The sequence below is a fragment of the Camelina sativa genome, chromosome 13 (assembly GCF_000633955.1).
Source record: "Camelina sativa cultivar DH55 chromosome 13, Cs, whole genome shotgun sequence".
Classification (NCBI taxonomy): Eukaryota; Viridiplantae; Streptophyta; class Magnoliopsida; order Brassicales; family Brassicaceae; genus Camelina; species Camelina sativa.
The window spans coordinates 7,426,049-7,439,104 of NC_025697.1; the positions used below are offsets into that span (position 1 = coordinate 7,426,049).

General features: G+C 34.7%; 2 protein-coding genes across 2 annotated transcripts; both read right to left on the reverse strand.

The window, feature by feature from the left end:
* On the reverse strand, window positions 50-3,765 carry LOC104738019 (UTP--glucose-1-phosphate uridylyltransferase 1-like). Its single transcript, XM_019234508.1, has 18 exons — window positions 3,686-3,765; window positions 3,560-3,607; window positions 3,223-3,314; window positions 2,971-3,061; window positions 2,538-2,598; window positions 2,387-2,464; window positions 2,251-2,301; window positions 2,074-2,147; window positions 1,893-1,965; window positions 1,723-1,778; window positions 1,499-1,613; window positions 1,217-1,249; window positions 889-941; window positions 739-814; window positions 605-661; window positions 434-517; window positions 101-343; window positions 50-58 (listed from the first exon to the last, which is right to left on the reverse strand). Exons 1-18 carry the CDS (start codon window positions 3,748-3,750, stop codon window positions 50-52), a joined length of 1,359 nt encoding a protein of 452 aa, XP_019090053.1. The 5' UTR covers window positions 3,751-3,765.
* Window positions 4,050-7,927, reverse strand: LOC104735768 (homeobox-leucine zipper protein HDG9-like). Its single transcript, XM_010455616.2, has 10 exons — window positions 7,771-7,927; window positions 7,546-7,663; window positions 7,095-7,286; window positions 6,446-6,958; window positions 6,233-6,331; window positions 5,887-6,096; window positions 5,525-5,708; window positions 5,106-5,374; window positions 4,857-4,946; window positions 4,050-4,658 (listed from the first exon to the last, which is right to left on the reverse strand). The coding sequence occupies exons 1-10, from the start codon at window positions 7,890-7,892 to the stop codon at window positions 4,290-4,292; spliced, it is 2,166 nt and encodes a 721-aa protein (XP_010453918.1). The 5' UTR covers window positions 7,893-7,927; the 3' UTR covers window positions 4,050-4,289.

Here is a 13,056-nt window from a genome sequence, read left to right on the forward strand (position 1 = left end):
GTAATTTGTAAAAAAAAAAGAACAGGGTGGCATTCTAACTTTGGTTTTTTTATTTCAACTTTTTAGTAAAAAAAAAAAAAAAAAAAAAAAAAAAAATCACAGTTACAACTAGGATGTTAGAATCATTTTGTCTTTGTATATATTTCAAATTAAAGTTACAGGCTCTTGCTTCAGAAGCAGGATTACAATTAGAGTGAGATACTTTATATTTAGATATCCTACACAGGGAACCAACGTTCTTTACCTTTTTAAATTCGGGTCCCAATTCAATAGCTGGGTTTGTGGGGTTTGTCCTAGCTTTGTTTCTTGTGACAAAGCCATCGACGAGTGTGTACAAATCCGACTGTGAAAGATGACTAAGAATTGTTAACTCTCTGTTGCTCATTTAATGGATTTTTGGGAATTTGAGAGGGGAAGGAATGGATTAGTTTACCTGAACAAGAAGCAAGTCTGAAGTTGCCTTCACTGGCAAGAACCGTGACCGAGGTACGTTCACACCGATTGCATTATCAAAGAACTGTTTGAAAACGGGAAAACAATGAAGAAAATTAACAGCTCTGTTTATTTAAATATTGCGTTAGTTAAAATAGAGCGCAGTGCATACCCTTATCGCAGCACCAGCTGCAGTTTCCAGTTGAAGAACTTTGACTTCATCAACTTCCTGCCAAGAGTTGAGACAAATTATGAAAAAATGCAATACATTGAATATGTTGCACGGCGTGATTGGAAATCTAGTACCTTTGGGTTTGGGATGATCTCCATTTTAAGCGCATCAGCTTCCACAAGCTTTTTGATCGCTTTCAAGTTAACCCAACTGTAATAGTTAACAGTTAGGTGTCCGCATATATACTTGTTATTGTGAACGTGGACCATAGAGCTACTACTTACAGGTTATTTGTGTTGAAAATCTTGAATTTCTCAATTGATTTGAATTCATTTACCTGCACGAGATACGAGCAATGTCATTCTTAGCCACACACAAGTAGCTAGGGATAAGCAATTTCGTTTCGTTCTCAGAGAAACACTAATACTTTATGCCATCTTATACCACATATAGGTGTAAAAAAATGTAAGGAGCAGAGGAAGCTAGTGAAAGCGAGCAAAGAGTGACTAACTGCTACAAGAACTACAAACAAGTTCTAGTAAAAATGAAATCTATATAATGAGCAAGAGATATTTAGACTAGAAGGAGAACAAAGAAGAGCTGTGGACTTACATGTTCATCAGGAACCTGAGCAATCTCCAAAAGCTGATATAGACAAGAAAAATAGAACAATGAGAAGATCATTGCGAAAGAAGACAATAAATATATCTCTAGCTTGGATAATCTATTATACGAAATGCCACATATAACAAGAAGAGACATTTCAGAATGCACATACAATTTTTCTTTAGTAGTAATAACGCCAACTTTGATTAGTAACTTTCTGATGACATCAGGTTCGAGTAGAAACTTTCTAATAATCATTCAGCGAAAAGCTACATCCAAAAACTTTACCTGAACTTTTCCTTCATAAGAGATGAGAGTTCCTCCCTTTACATCAGCTAGGGTTTTGGGTGTAACCTCCATACAGTACTCATTTTTGTTCTGGATCAGGTGCTTCAGGATTTTTGACGCAGCATCGAGTCAAGGAAAACCAATTAGTCTCTGGTTGAATGTTATTATCCTGAATGGAACTAAAGGAAAGCCATAAAAGAGAAAAATAGGAGGGAGATTTACTTAAGTCAACAATAGCGCCCAAGTTGTCTGAGTTGGCTACGAACACATACTCCTTACCCTGAATAGTGAGAAAGTCAAAATCAGAATTAAAGTGGTAAACGTTGAAAGACAAAGACATCAAGGATACATTCTGGAAACAAAAATTAACAATAGACTACATCAAAGAAAGAACCTGTGATAAGAAAGCATCAAGCTTGCCACTGTTCATGAGGGACGGGAATACATCGCCATGACCAGGAGGATACCTTCAAAGATACATATTTTATTAGTGGTTTAATGTGATAGCAAAGAGAAGGATGTTTAAATACAAATGGAATCTCAAATGTAAATGCAATATTAACTGGAAAACGTACCATCCATCCTTGTCGATCTTTCCTTTGCTAGGCCACGGCACAAACTCCTCAGCAACAACACGAGGATACTTGCTCTACATAGTTTAAGTTAATATAATTAGTTGCAGGGTTGACCTGGATCGTTCAGATAAACGAAGTATTAGTTTCTTAACTTGCAATGGCATTGACATGAAATACCTGATTAAAAGTGTGAATATCAACATTTGAGTTGGTGTATTTTTCCACAATCTGAACAAGAAAAAAATCAATCAGCCTACAAGTACAAGATAAATGTAGAACTAAAAAGATGTGATCCTCGGTGAAATAGAAGTACCTTTTGTGTGTCATCATGTGTATTGAATGAGTTCATAAGAACCAAAGGAACCTTGCAGCCATACTTGTTGTTCAGATTCTGTAGGAAAGTGCTATGTGAGGTTACGTAAAAGCACAAAGATTATAAGAAAATAAAATGATAAATGACGAACCTCAATCTGGATAACAATCAGGTCAAGAAATGTTAAACCATCACGAACTTCGATAACCGATCTGCACAGAAACAGGAAAAGAAAATTAAACCTATTTTTTGAAAAATGTAGCATAGCGCATCAGAGACCTCAAAAAAAATTAACATAATTCGAAGATGGCGTACACACTAACCAAATCTATAAACATGGAATGTAAGTTCTCATCCCTGAAGCGGGAACTACTATCAAAGCTGACAGATAATTGTTTACTAGCTACACTAGAACATCAAGTCAGTTACCGATGGCAATAAATCTTATAGACCAAGAGATATAGATTATGGAACCTAGATCTTCAGGCGTGGAAAGATACTAATAATTTGAACACCAAGTCTGTCATCTCAAAGAGAGCTTAATGAACTGAATACTGATAGTGACACAAGATTAGAGAGCTAACTTTGGACCAGTGCATCCCATTGTTGTTCCCAAATCTCCATTAAGCTTTAGCACAACAAGCTTGTCCAACAAATATTTGGTCTCGGAAGCATCTTCATTATGTTAAAACATAACAAAAACAAAATCCTTTAATGCTATAAAGAAAATGATCCAACGCAACACTAGTCCACAGGACCACAGAACATCCACCATACAGAAAACAAACTTCAGTAACAGATTCGTAACATTAAAAAAAAAAAGGACAATACTGTACCTTCAGAGACGTTAGCCATTTTATCATAAGGAACAACAATCTCATCAGTAGGTGTCTGGATCTTGCTCCATTCAATGTGCTGAGCCTCACCGCTTCAAATTCAAATTGAAAGATACAGAGAATTTAGAATCAATTGGTCATCTAAATGTAAAGCAATCTCCGTTTCTAGATCTGACTCCAGTCTCCAGATCCGACTACAATTTTTCAGATATATAACTCAATCGTTTCAAAAATCAAAACTACATCCATGAACTGCTTTGATCTTCACCGATTCACGATATAATCAACACAACATACGAAGATACCAAATTCAGAAGCAGACGATTCAAGGACGAACCTGAGGTAACGTGAAACGAGGTTGATAAATCCGCTCTTCTCATTGGCACTGAAACAAAAAAGGAAACAGATCACAGTCTAAACAATGAAGAAGATTACCAGATCCGGAATCGACACCGCTCAATACCTCATCTCAGTAAGTCCATCAACGGCGGATTTGAGCTGCGGGAGCTTCTCGGTTGCGGCGGCCATTGAAATTTTTTCCGATTAGAGATTCCGATTCGACGAGAGAAATTAAAACGCACGAGGGAGAGAGATTGAGATTTGAGGAATGAAGAGTGTTCTCGAATTAAAGCGGAAGGGTATTTATACGGGAGAGAGTTAGTGAGTGTGACAATGGATTGGATGGGGTATGTCCATTGTCTTCTCTTTACCACTTTATTATTGTACCGTTCGGTTTAATTGTTTAAACCAAGTGAATCTATTCGATTTAGCCGGTTTTACTTAGAAAACCGATGAATACCGGAATAGCATCTTAAATATCACAAACAAACATGCCATGCAAAAAGGCACCAACATACATACAGTAATAAATATTGTTTATATCCAAGGCCCTTGCCTTAGAAATTTTATTGTAATGAGTTTATAACAAACGAAAAAACATGACTCTCTCCTTAGAGAATCATCGGAGAATACTCTCTTCTCACTTTATTAATTTGCAAAGGAAAGAAAACTTAAGAGTTGAGATTTGCGAGCTTGTAACTCTCTGATCAGTTACCATGATCACTCCATCAGTCGCAGTTAAGCATGGCTTTGATCCTTTGAACTGTGGAGCTGATCACGTTATTGACTGTGGCGGCAGATTCTTCCACCTTGAAAGCAGCACTGTAATTCGGATCACAGACAAGGATCTGGAAGGCCACGGTGAGGAGTGTTGAGCTACCACCGTCGGGATCCTCGGCTGAATTAGGACGGCCGTCGCGGGAGATGATGAAACCGGAAGGGAGGATTGGAATGGCGGAAGGATCGACTTGGCCTGAAATGGCGGCTGCTGCTGTATCTAGATCCATTGGAGCGTAGACCACCATACCTCCTAATGCATCTATGAAGCCATCTTGTAGTATCATCAATTTACTATTATTGTCCCCTCCACTTGAAGCCTACATATATAATAATGTTTAATGCAATGCCAAAGATATCGAAATTGTAATAGACTTCCATGAAACAAAGTTGACCCGTTCCATGGATTTTTTCGGTACTTTATGACATCTATATTTAAATGCTGGTTATGATATATATTTAAATTAAAAAAAATTATATCTTGTTAAAATCATAAGGTTTTAGTAGGAGTAATGTACCTGGATAAAATTCACATTGTTCTTCGTGTCGGTTCCGGTGACAAAACGAGCAGGCTCGGTCACTGGATTCCCATTGCAGAGAACGTCCCACTTTTTTTACATACAAGCATATTAGACTTCTTGTTAGTTACCAATAATTAAAAACAATTAGAATGTGAAAATTACGACATATTATTATTCTTAAAATAAGCTGATTAAATATGGACTTTTGTGATAATTAACAACTCTATAATATAATTATATTCTTGCCTGGTGACGAATGTTCAGATTTCTGAGGAAATCGTATACTTGGGGAGGAGGGAGAGGGAGGCATAAAGATGAACCAGCGCAGAGAATGAGACCGGGCGGTTGACCAGCCTCGTTGTTTAACCGCACAGCAATACTAACTCCGCTGTTGTTGGTTTCAGACTGTTGCGAGAAATCGAGTTTCTCTTCCATATTTATCATCCATGCAAAGTCCTTCAACATTCTTTCTCCCAATTTCATTACGCTCCTCCTGCCTTCTATTGTTTGCACAACTACAAAAGATGAAAACATGTTAAACTCTTATAAACAGTAGTTTAAATACCAAAAGTCTTGAAACTAGCTAGCACTTGTTGTCGATATTAAATACGCATGCATATAATAAACTAATATTTTGTATTGATCCTGTTAGGTAATTTTTGTACCTCCAGCGTAGTCATTGTTGGGGAAGTCGGATATGGAGGAGAGATACAGCCTCTCACACATCCTCTCAAGAGTAACGGTCCAACGTCGAGCTCCGTAGCCCAAACCGCCATATAAGAAGAGGTCTCTGTAAAGCCGATGTGGTCGCATTTTATCAGTTACTTCCACGTGCTCTATCCACGTCACCTGCCCATTTTCTTTGTTATTTGTTTTGCTTTCAATCACACATATTTTTATGAAAGTCATTGTAGATATATACATACACTAATTTCTGCAGATGGCTAGATCAATATGGAGAAATTGAAAAATATGTGAAAAGATTATATCAAAAAAGAAGAAAAAGAAAGAAGAGAGCTAGAGAGACCTTAGAGCAACCATTGGGCAATGCTTCAATGAGTACACCAGAGGGATGTTTGGTGCAAATCGGAGCCATAGACTCAAATGCAACGTTTGGGAGGTTACAGGACACGTCAGCTATCATCCAGACATTTTCTTCCATTTGTTGGCAACTTCTTAGGATTATAAACTCTCTCGGTGGCACCAATGGAGACAGTATGTGCATTTGCTCATATATCTATTTTATTTTGAGCAAATTGTAGAAAAGTCACTTTTTTTAAGTCCAATTTGTTTTCCACCAAGTGTTTATGTAAGCCTAAGATTTTTTTTTTTTTTCTTAAATGTAAAATATCATAAGATTCATAGAGATATACCACTGTCGCCAAGGTTTGTCTTCCGTTGTCCATTGAATCCAACACGTGGATAGTCTTAGCTTCGTTGACAATTGTTGGAAAAAGCCTCGCCCATTTCTCCTAATAATTAAGAAGATCATATTGTAGTTTTTGGGTAAATAAAGTATTAAGAAAAATAATAATTCATTTTTTGATGTTAATTAGGTTAGAAATAAAATGACATGAAGTACGTACCGTATCTAAGAACATGTCAACCAAGATTCTTGCATCCGTTTGAACCACCACGACTTCCTTAGAAGACTCAGAACGACCACTTGGGCCCTTGAAATGGCTAATCTTCGCAAAACATTTCTCGTAATTCGTTGGATCAATGACGAGCCTATCATCAATAGACGACTTCTTCCACAATGATTCTTCCATTTGAATGAGAATCATAACCTCTGCCACCGCTTTCGCTGCTGTTTCAAACATCACCAGTTTCTCCATTTGAGATAGCGGAGGGAAATGATGGACTGGTATTTCGTTTTGCAGCTGATGTGGTTGGTTGATGCTGATGTTTCCACGAGCATATGGTCCTCTTAATGAGCATGAAGGCTGGGGAAGATGGTTAGAGGATGTTCTATACGAGGCACGACGATTATTGGAGGTTGATCCATAGGTTGATGGACCATGGGGATAAGTAAAGGCACCAACGCTAGGCATCGAGTGACCTCCTTGTTGAGCTAGGAAGTTTGAGACTCTTTCAAACTGATATTCATAATTTGATCAACAAAACTATTAGTGACTAAATGTTTTCATTAGTGTTAGAAATTAGGATTCCATATAGCGACAAAGGAACTCATGAAAGTTATTTTTTTTTAAAAGTATTTGCATATATACACACCTCTCTTTTGAGAAAAGCATTTTCCGAACGCAGTTTTTGGATATTGCGTTGTTTTTCCTCTCTACCAAAACCACGACCACCACATGGAGCGCAAACCACATTCTTTAGTGCGTCTTCCATTGCTTCGTTCTCACGTCTCATCCTCATGTTCTCTGCTCTAAGTACTGCGTTGCCTGCTCTTTCATTGTGAGACTAGAAAAAAAAAATCAATTAATCTTAGTGTTTTATAGTTGAAATTTAGGCAAATCTCATGCATCAATCTAATTTTTGAATATGCTATTACTGTGTAAATTTCTTGTTGTAGACATCAAAAAAATAACAATAATGATGGAGAACAATTACAATTATGACTAGTAAGTCATCATAAATAGGTAAATTTAAATTAAATCCTTTTGTATTCGATAGTAAACTCTAGTATAAAACAAACAATATGTAAGACCAAACAAATTACCTTGGCTTGGGTTCTTTTGTTTTGAAACCAGAATTTGATTTGTTTTGGTTTCAGATTCAGTTCTTCACCCAATTGACGTCTCTGCAAATCGTCTGGATGAGGACACTCCTTGAAATACCTTCAATCAATTTTTTTAAAAAAAGATTAACTATGAATTAAGAAGCTTATTTTTCAAAAAAAAAAAAGTGATATAATTAAATTGATAAAATTATATGAAGATCTTACGCTTCGAGCCTTTGAATTTGTTGATTAGTGTGGCGATGGTAATGCCTCCTATCCTGATTGTTGTTGGTGTCCGTAGAAGTACCCCGTTCATCGCTTGAACTGTCATCACGACTAGAATCCATTGTTTGTTTATCCAAATGATAGCTAGAAAAGTAAACAAAAGATATGAACAATGTTAAAGCTATTTAAATAAAATACAAAGAAAACTATATTAGGTAAACAATGTATAAAAGATTTTTTTTGTGGGTCACTAGTATAAAAAAATTATTACATTCTCTTCATTTTAATTAAGAAATGGAAGCCTCAAAAGGAAACAAAACCATTAATGAAAGAAATCTCAATTACAGATTTTCAACTTTTAGGGAACGTTACTTCAAAAGTTAATTTATAATTGATATTTTCTATTTATTTCAATAATAATAAAAAAGAGACTTGCTTTATGTAGTGTTTAGATTTTAGATTTATATCCATCGAATTTTTATTTAGCGTACATCATTAATGGTTGTAAATCTGTAATATGATAAAAATATATTTTTTTCACTAAAAATATAGTAAAAGATAACTAAAGATACATTTTAACATTCAATGTATTAAATTACTTAGGTACCATTTTATTAGCAACGCAAATTAAAAGCCAAACAAAATCTCTTTGTAAAATAGGTCACATATGTCATTAAGTAAAATTGTATTTTTCAAATTAAACAAACTATGAAAATTAAAATTTATCCATATTTTCCTCTCATTTTTGGTTGATGGTCTACTAAATCAAAGAAAGACAAAAAAAAAAAAAACTGAATCACCTCATAACTTATATTGAACAATAACTTTTTCTGCATATATTTGTTGCATGTTGAAAAAGCGAATCTCAAATATTTTAAAAGTGATTTTTAAAAAGAAAACGACAAATGTAGGGATTTGGTTAATAAACCGACCTACTATTGGTCCAATAGTAGACAAAAAGAAAAAGAGATGATGACGTCATGTTTGCACAAAACATTTATTTTGTTATATAATTACAAGTATGTGATTTCTAAAATTAAATCTCATTTACAAGATACAAAAAACACTATTAGATAGCCTTCTTAATTAAAATTCCTAAATACATAAAAAAATCAAGCCATTATTATTATGAATATATAAACCAGTTCATAATTGGGCTTCATAATTTGAAGATAAAAATTAAAACTTCTATTTATTATGAGTGTTAAATTTTAGGATTTGTTATTAAAATTAATTCAATAAAGAGAAAGACATATTGGTAACAAAAAAATCTTACATATTATATTTTGATATGTATAGAAATATATCATTTTCATGTATGGAGTAAAAAATAATTAAAATAGATATATAGTTTTTTTTTTTAAACCCTTCAAATTTATTTACTAGTATGTCTAGCAGAAAATTGATATCAATTTTCTAGGATGATTTTCTTCCTACAAATAAGAGTGTAACATTAGAGTGACACATGGCTTTGTTACATATGAAACACTCTCCATTTTTTTCTGGCTCTAGCATATTTATTGTGATAGTCAAAGTAACGTCTATACTATATATATATATATATATGACATATGTATATATATCAATACACTAAAACCTCTACAAATTTATACTTCTTTAATTTAATACTCGTTATAAATTAATAATTTTTTCTAATCCAAAATTAGGCTAGTATAAAAAATGTCCTAGTACAAAAAAAAAAATAATAATTTTTTTGAAAATCATATATAAAAAGATGGTCTCATCAATATCATAAATTAATAATAATATAAACTAAATATATATATATATATAAGAATTTATTTTTGAATTTGCATTATAGTTGGAGGCTTGGAGCTCATATCTAATATTTTTCATTACATAAAAACCTTGTGGTATCGTTTTCTCAAATTGCATCAAAAAATTATGGAAAGTTCTATATGCGATAATTATTTTTTTAAGTTCTACGTTATCCTATAGAACTAAATTGATACATGATGGAGATCCTATAGACAAATTAGTTCTATTGAATCTTCATTTGATTACATATAACGATATATGATAGTAGTCCAAAGAATTAAATTAATAGGAATATGTAATAGAGTATGTATTTTCTTTCTTTTAGTAGTATATAAACTGTATACTAATTATATACGTCCTACTGTTCTTTTTTTTCTTTTTTATCAAATATGTCCCACTATTTGTATATAATTCTGTCATAGCCATTGTATATATATGCAATAGAAAAGACCTTAAAATGATTTTAATTTCTTATAAATATAACATTAAATATAATCTTAACTTCACCTTTTTCAAAGTTTAATTTCATTTGTGTGTATATATATATATACATTTCATCCCACTATTTGCGATATGAATACATGTTATTTAAAAAATTTGGCAAAAACCCTAGCCGCTTCTCTCTCTGGCACAACTTTCGAGACTCCTCTTCTCGGTGGCGTCGACTCAGATCGGCGCCGTTGGACTGCTTCCCGTTAACCGCTGTTTTCTCCCCTGTTATCAAATCTGCCTTTGGACCAGTTTTGAATCCATCGGAGGTTCTTCGGTTTGTCATGCTACTCCGGCCATGCTCCAGCTACAACTCCGAATCGTCCTCTCTGATCAATCGGCTGCTCGTCTCAACAAGGTGATTCTCTCGAGAATCCAGCTAGCCGGTGACAGATCTGAGTTCTCTGGGCTCCATGTGTTTAATGCTCTTCGCCTCTCTTACCGGTTCCCCTTGCTGTCAATCCCATCACCTCCTTTCTCCTTGGGTCCTTACCCCATCACTAAGTGTTCTACTTGGTTGATGCTAGAAGTAAGCTCTGTCTTGACACCAGAACTGCGCGAGATCTGGTCGTTAAAAGCTTCAATTATGGTGACCTTGTATCCCCCTCCTGCATCCTTGGTCTCGTTAGATTATGTGTTGGCTATGCTCTCCTCCTATCTGCCGCTTTATTCAACAAAGTTTTGCCTCACAAACCAGACCACTCTCTCTCCTGTCGACTCTGTTTTTAGACTGAGGTTAGCCGACTTATGTCATCAATGCAGCTCCCTACCAATTCTTCCTCTGTCCCCTCGATCCAGGTTTGAGCTCAACTCTCATCTGCAAACCCTAATAGATAGAGTATTTCGGTTAGTCTTGGGTACATGTCTGATCCTGAAGCCTATTAGTCCCTCTAGAAGTTTATCGAATCCACCTTGGTTAGGTCATTCTGCCTCTATTTTGGTTGGCCGCAAACAATCAGATAGTTGTATAAGTGCCTCCCTAGATTGGTTAGGTAAATCCTTTTGTCAAGATCAGCTAGAAAGTGTATACCAAAAGCACACTGAACCCCTCAGTCTTTATCATCACCATTTGCCTCTTGGTTCTAACCTAGTGTCTATCTTAGTACATCACAACAAAGCCGACAACAAGCTTTGTGTGGGAACCCTTAACCTCCATGGCTTTGAGCTTCATGTGAGGGAGGACCCACCTGCTCTGTTACGCCTTTGTTTTCCTCTCCCTAGGTTCAACCTTAAAACAATCCTATCTTGCAATCTCCTTCAAGTGCCACTAGGGTGTAAGCTCGGGTATGTACTATTTTCACAATGCAATATCGGCTACAAGCTTTGTGTGGGACTCCTTAACCTCCATGGCTTTTGGCTTCATGAGAGGGAGGACCCACCTGCTTTGTTACTATATGGCATTTATCACATTTGATTCCCAGTTGTAGCGTTCATCCATGTTATGAGAATTGACCAGAAACTGCTTTAAATTTTGATCAATATGTTTTGAACATTCTCTTATTGGCGAAAGCACCCTCCCTCACTCCACCTATGTACCACCTTTATCAACGCTCCACTGCATATCTTGCAAGAGCTATTGTTGATCACTTGTTGATCGAGGAAGTCGCGGAGCATGTCTTCAAATGTGTTTCCACCATGGTCCCAATAGATCTTTCAAGCTTTGCTAGCCTCCTAAAGTCTTGCACCTTCTTGGAAAACTCATGTAACCAATATCTTTATATGCTTTGTAACCTTATTAAGCTTTGTAACCTTCTATGCTTCTCTTTGAGGATTTAAGTTTAATGGAAACTTGTTTGACAAAAAAAAAAATACATGTTATTTAATCTTTTAGCTCATGAAATTTAAAATAGTGCACTTTCTTTTGATGTCTATATAATCTTTGATTTTTTAGAGAAAATATGAAAGATAAAGTTAATAATATGACGCATTAGGACTCAATAATAGAGACTAACTGAATAATTTGCAATACCTTTACAGTTAGTTCTTAGTTGGATATTATAAGTCGGTAAATATATATATGATTGCAAACATCAACTGTGCACTATGCAAGACCTTTAATCTTAATTACGTAGGCGTAGTATGACATGAAACATTCACGTACTATACATTATGACTTGTTTCATTTTATATTTCAATAACCATTTTCCCTGTGCGGCTATAAAAAATACCAACGAGTAAACGACGTACATAGAAAGTGAAACCATCCATACGCGTCATCTTCAGTGTTCTAACAATGTAAAAAGTGAAAACATGTGGTCTAATCGTATCATGAAGACAAAGTTAAATATTCCCCGCTAATAAACAAACATTTTGCCTTTAAAGAAAAAAAACAAATTAGCAAAAAGAGATTTTTCTGAGAAGACTTTTGTATTCGCATCACATAGTCAAATTAACTCAAATATTCGATTCAATGCATTATGCATATATATATTCCATAAAAAGCTTCTCTATTCCCCGGATCTCTGATTCATCATTTACTTAGCTATGAATATTTTTACCGTGTATAGTCTTTTTTAGAAATCTTTTGATCAAAAACAACAAAGAAAGAAAAAGAAACCGTGTTTTCAGTGTGCTTTATTTTCCATAGGATTCTAATTTATATTTCGAAAAAAGAAAAATTTATCAAAAAGAGATTGATGAGTCAAAAAAGTCTTAACACTGAAAACGAAACTAGAGGCATTATTCTGCTAATTCAAACAAAGTTTAGGCCTTGGGGAAGAAATATTCTCACAAAGGAAGTTTCCAAAAAATCGTTTATATAATATATTATTACCCAACCCAAGTAACCCACATGGTAACCCAATCAATCAATATCAATCACTAAATTGATATAAACCCCCCCCCNAAAACATGTGGTCTAATCGTATCATGAAGACAAAGTTAAATATTCCCCGCTAATTTAAACAAACATTTTGCCTTTAAAGAAAAAAAAAACAAATTAGCAAAAAGAGATTTTTCTGAGAAGACTTTTGTATTCACATCACATAGTCAAATATTCAATTCAATGCATTATGAATA